The sequence below is a fragment of the Crocodylus porosus genome, unplaced genomic scaffold (assembly GCF_001723895.1).
Source record: "Crocodylus porosus isolate Cpor-Errol unplaced genomic scaffold, CroPor_comp1, whole genome shotgun sequence".
Lineage (NCBI taxonomy): Eukaryota > Metazoa > Chordata > Crocodylia > Crocodylidae > Crocodylus > Crocodylus porosus.
This window is the reverse complement of record NW_017728886.1, coordinates 123,943,698-123,949,725: the sequence shown is the minus strand read 5'-3', so window position 1 is coordinate 123,949,725 and position 6,028 is coordinate 123,943,698. Positions and strand designations below refer to the sequence as shown.

The 6,028-nt window shown below is 41.9% G+C and overlaps 1 protein-coding gene across 1 annotated transcript in view; it reads right to left on the bottom strand.

Annotated features, from left to right (window-relative positions):
• Positions 1 to 387: 387 nt before the first annotated feature.
• ANKRD33B (ankyrin repeat domain 33B) overlaps positions 388 to 6,028 on the bottom strand; it is an 82,245-nt gene continuing 76,604 nt past the window's right edge. The window contains exon 4 of the mRNA XM_019541554.1: positions 388 to 5,806. Within this exon, the coding sequence (XP_019397099.1) occupies positions 4,953 to 5,806 (854 nt within the window). The 3' untranslated portion in view covers positions 388 to 4,952. The remainder of the gene's footprint in view (positions 5,807 to 6,028) is intronic.

The window sequence follows — 6,028 nt, the reverse complement described above, 5'->3', positions numbered from 1 at the left end:
TCAATAGTGGGTTTTTCTGTCTGCACTGAATTCTGTGCTGCAATGACTATACAGTGAGCAGCACCAAAGTTAGCTAGTTTAAAAGCTTTCCACTAACTAGCCCCAGCCTCTCTACATCAGCTTCAGTTACATCTTTGCCTGCACTGTAAACAGTTGTTCAGGGACCTTCCCTGACCATGAGGAAATTTCCATATCTGTTCGGCCATTAATCCCTCTGCAGAGACACCAACCAAGAATGCTGGATTAGTGACAAACGTAATGGACTTTTTTCTCATAGCGACATAAGTCTACAAGGAATTTGATGGCCCCTTTTATAATAAATCCTTTCAGAGAGGCTAGACTTCTCTCAGATGGTAGAAACTACCCACTGGTATGGATACGCCAATCAAATGAAAAGCAACGACCCAAAATCTAGCTGAAGAACAAGTCTTGTGACGGTTTTGTCAGATTTTGTTTAATTGTTTTAACTGAAGTGTACAATACATATACATGGACATAGCAAAGTACAAAGGGTTAGAAAATGGGCTTATTTTTCAGCCCCTAATTGTAACATTTTATATGTTCATCCCTGAGAGAGAAAGTACCTGTAAATTATATCTCTACCGCAGGTGTTAGTAAGAGTGCAAATTCATATGTTTACTTTGCAGTAAAGATTGCTTTTCTGATACTGAATCTCAGTTCTGATACTTAAATACAGTAGGTTGCCTGTAAACAAAAAATCCCCTGTAAACAGTTCATCTGCCCTATACACTGTATTGGGATGAAATCCATCCTGACATTCTTGGACTGGACACTGAACAGGTTGACCCTGAAATCCCAAAAATAAATGAGTATCAGTTTCTTCCTTGTAACGTTACATTAAGCTCCCATGAAATCTAATGTTTTATTTCTGTTTATTTTAAAGTGAAATTAGTGCTTACAAAGGGTGAAGAATTGACAGGCTTGCAGAGTGAAGTCTGCTGTATAACCAGAACATCTGGCCAGTTTAGACAAAATAGTACAAGCTCCCTTCACTCTCAATCCGAAGGATCATCTTCAGTGTAGTTGAGTCACCAGGTTTCAGCACCATGGTAAGAGGTGACCTCATAAAAATCTAGAGAAAAACCTTGCTTGACAGGCCCACACAGGCTCTGCTTAGACTGCACCCAGGGCTGTTAGGACTGATGTTGATGATGTATGTGGGCACTAGAATTTTAGGAGCTGGCCTTTGAGTCTGGCCAGGTTGTGGTAAGCCTTAGTGTTTTGGCAAGGAGGGGGGGAAAAAACCTTTGCTGCCCTTGCACTTGCACTTCAGAAAGGAGCCAGCTGCAAATCCAGTAGACCGCTGCCTGTGAACACTCATGGCTGCATTTCACCACATGAGGAGCAGCGTGGAGCTGTGCTGTGGTGCTGTGTCCAGGACATTGAGCATCCCTGCACCAGCCAGTGGCACCAGATATCATGAAGCATCATATGTGCTGAGCCCTCCTAGACAGCTTCAGAATATATTGCACTGGAATTCTTGGAGACAGAGCTTCTTCTGGGATACAGGACCCCTATATGCTGCTTAGAGCTCTTTTAGCAGGAAATACCTGATCACAGGTGCTAAAGAAGCTCCCTTAAGAGATACTAAAACTGTTCGCTCAAATCAGTGCCACTGAGGTGGATAAAGAGTGTGATACAGGAGAATAGGTGAGGAGGTCCCTTATGGACAGCCTCTTAAAGATTTGCATAGTCCTGTTGGGTTCTGAAATTACTAAATCTATTAAATACTAGCATCTACTGAAGCTGCAGCCAGTAAATTGTTTTTTTTTTCTTAGTTCAATACACAACTGTTGAAAAGATGCTAGGAACCAAAACCTAGAGAGACTTGCATTCTTTGTACCAATGGGAACGGAGCCTAATTTGAGAAGGCTATAACTCAGGACACTGCAGAGTAAGGTAAGGAGGGGATTAGAATTAAACACTGGTAAGTGTGAAGTAATGAGCATAGAAAGAAATTACCTTAATTGGACACATACAATTATGGGCTCTGAATTAGCCTCTAGCAATGGGGAAAGAGATGTTGGAGTCACTGCGAATCATTCTTTAAAAACCTTGGCTCAGTGTGCAACAATGGTCAAAAAGACAAATAAATGTTAGGATCCATTAGGAAAGGACTGAAAACATTATACCATTATTCAAATCCATGGTGAACCCATATCTTAAATACTGTCTACAATTCTAGTCACGCCAGAACTAGCAAAGGTGTAGAGAAGGGCAACAAAGATGATCAGTAGCATAAGGTAATTTCTGTATGAGGAGAAATTGAAAAGGCATGGCAATATCATCTTTGAGAACAGACTGAGGGAAGATATGACTAAGCTCTATAAACCATGACCAAGATGTAAAAAAAATAGGGGCTATTAAGCCTCACATCACAGGAGCCAGGGGGCTCCCATGGGAATTGCTAAACAGCAGTTTTAAACCCAAGGAAGTGTTTTTTTGGTTTTTTTTTTTAAATACTACACATAGTTAACTCATGCCCAGGACATGAGGGACAGTTGACTCATGTTCCAAGACATGGGAGAGGACAACAATATTATGGGGTTCAAAAAGAGATTAGACAAATGTATGAAGGGCAGGTCCATCCAGAGCCATCTACTACAACAGTCGGGGATGTGAGTTCAGGTTCAGGACACCCCTAAATCTACAACTGCTGGTAACTGGCAGGATATGACAGAAGATGGATCACTCTACACATGCCCCGTTTCTTATACACTTCCTCTAAAGCTACTACTGGAAATAAGATACTGGGACAGATGTATTTTTGGTTTGATCTATAGTGGCAGTTCATATATGCTTATGGGTTACCTAATTACAGAATTTTTCATTGAAATTCTCATTTAAGTTCTGTCTAGTGTTGAACACTGAGCAACATAATGAAATGAACATTTGAAATGGAAGGAAATAATTATTAAAAATAGGTACCATATTTACTGTGTGTCTTGCTGTTTTCTTTTGTACCCTACTTTGATAAACGTAGCCTTTCTTTAGCAAATAGCAAGGCAATAGTCCATACCAGGATTTGCCAGTTTAGCAGCTTAAAAGAAATTCTAAAGCATGTTCCTGAAGACGCAAACATTGTCTATGCCCTTTACACAGTTCTCTTGGTAAAACCAAAACAACTTAATTGGGGGCTAAATGACTTTTTGTCTAATCAGGTAAGCTCTCAGTTTCAAAAGTATCTGTGGATATGGTGCTTTTCTAGGCCATTAAGTACTTCTAAATGCCAGCTAAGATTTGGTTTGAGCCTCAGATAATTACTTTGAAGGATACTGGGCTGCTGTCTTGGACCACCACATATGGCAAACACTATTACTTTTATGGCATCCAGAAAAGGTAAGGGAAAGTACGGATGACACTGTGATCCCTCTCTGCTAATAGTGGAACAACCTGAGTCATTCCTGCTCTGACTGGGATGTTAGGAAATGTTTTTCTCTGGAGTTGACATAGGGATGATGGAAATAGTCCTCTGCATTTGGTACCGAGGATGTAGTACAGCAAATCTTCACTATGAGGCTTATCTTGGATTTCCATATACTGGTGGGTAGGTTGCTTGATACAGTACATAAAACTGAATTTTCACAGAATATTATTGGCACTTTATATCCTTGGTGAAGACAGTTCTGTTATCAGAACAATCATTCTCTCCTGATTTAGTTTAGCTCAAGAAAACTTAAAGCATTTTTTTAACAGGACCATCAATATTAAAATAAACTCTATGATTAAAGAGTTAATTTATTTGATAGGTGAATATAATGATGGGGTTCCCTGAGACTAAAGAAGAGAAAATGCAAGGGAGGAGGCAAATCTTAAACTGACAATGCATTAAACAAGTACGTCAGATTTACAAGTGATGCAAAATGGTGGAGCTTCACTACAACTTATGGACCATACCTGATTTACATCTTCTGGGGCTGATTGTCTTAACTGCCAGTCCTTAGGTATTTGGTATGCAGCTATTTTTATCTAGGAGAAGCACAGTCAACAGCATGAAGAATTAGAATAGGCCCATAGCATAAATAGTGGAGGCAAGAAGGGCACAAGCCCTGGGCACAAGTTTGCCCCCTCTCCATGAGAGTCTTTGCCATAACTGGTGCAGCTCTGCACCCTGACTGCAAGAATCAGGCAGACAGATCCCACACCCAGCTGTATATCTGGGGGAAGGAGGGTGAAGGCACAGTCCTGTGCCCAGGGATGGAGGGAGTGAATGGGACCCCACCGGGCCCATAGTGTTGCCTGTTTCTCAGCTGCACCAGCCCAAGTTGCACTGCTGCAGAATCAACCACAGCATAAACTGTCAGGTTAGACTCCACTTCTCCTTCCCTCCTCCCACCTCTGCCCTGGGCTTTGAAAGATTGCTATACCTCTGGTACAGGTGTAGTGTTAGATACCTTTGATACCTTAAGGTTCTGTTTTACAGAATTAAAATATCCATAAAGTGCTTATTATAGTCAAAATGATCTGCATTATACACACCCACCCCCTCCTCCCCAGATTTTATGCCTTGTACCAGTTGCATGGAGATTGTGGCCTACTTTAAACTTTTTGTGGCTTTCATTTACTAAGTGTTGCGATTCATATGCACCTAAAGAGGAGGAGGGGAGAATGATTAGTGTCAAAAGCTGAGACTCTTAACTTCATCATGATGAATACAAAACATGATCCTTTCATACATATGAGCATTGCAGGCTCCTTCTCACCTGCTCATCCAGGATTAGACAAACCTACCAGAGAGCAAATAATCAACTGTTTTCACTTTTTCAATCCCAATACTTCCTCACATTCCACTAGATGCCTTTAGTGCTAGCTCATGTGGTTTCTGTGCTATAGAGCTATTATTCAGTTCTGCACCCCACAGTTTGACAGCATACAGCCTTCTACCCTGGGTGATGACATCGGGACCTTTTGTGGTAATTCCCATAATTAAATCAAGTCTTTTTTTTTTGATGGAGAGAAATGTGCTTTTGTCTCTGGATCTCTTCCGCCCTTCTCTTCTCCTGCTCTTCTGCCTTCTTCCGTTCCTCTCTCAACTCTTTGTATCTCCATTTAGGAATCTGCAGGTACATGTTGTTTCTGGCACTGCTCTTCCTCCTCACTGGCTCTGGCTGGAAGTTGGATGGAGGAGCCTTGGTAATACGGACTTTGGGGATCACAAATCCTGGTCTTACACTGCTCCTTCTGAGAAGGTGGAGTGGGAGAAGGCTTGCTTTCCTTGTGGCAACCACACTCGCTTGAGATGCAGAGAAGCTTAAAGGCTGCAGACTAGCCCTCCGGTCTTTCCTTTTGGGGACCACCATGATTTTGGAGTTCTGAAATAATTTCTCATAGCTACTAACGTGATCTCTGTCCTGAGAGCGGATCTCTTGGACTCTCTGCTTCCTCAGGATTTCCTGCACAGACAGTGTGCGTTTCCCCACACAGGGTGGGCTCCCTGGACACACAGTCCTGCAAGACAGGGCAACAAAGGGACTACCTAAACTTGTTGTCACCCTAACCATGTGATTAAGAACACCATCCTCTTCAGGGTTAGAGGCAACCCTGAATGTCACTGCTGACCTCAAACAGTCTGATATCCTCTGAAAACAGCTTTTTGGTTCCGCAGCCTTCTCAAGAAGTTCCTTCATCTTTGGCCATTCTGGTTTATATTGATCACAAAACTGCTCGGGGCGCGGACTGTCCATCAGCTTCTGCATGAGCATAGCAGATTCTGATCTTCCAGTGTAACAAGCCCATTCCCAGGAAGTCATTCCACGATTCGGGTCAGTTGAATGAACATTTGCCCCTTTAAAGGATAGAGAAGAAGAGCATTAGTGTTAACTGGAAAGACTTACTTGTGACCTACCCCAAGCTGAGTTAGACAAGTATCCTACAGAAAAAACATAGCATGGAATATGTCTTTAAGGATAACGTCATGACATGTAAGACCCAAAGGATCATGTTGCTCCTGACATTTTCTAGCTTTAGACTGTTTGACCTTATGACTTCAATTTTTCATGTAGTTTTT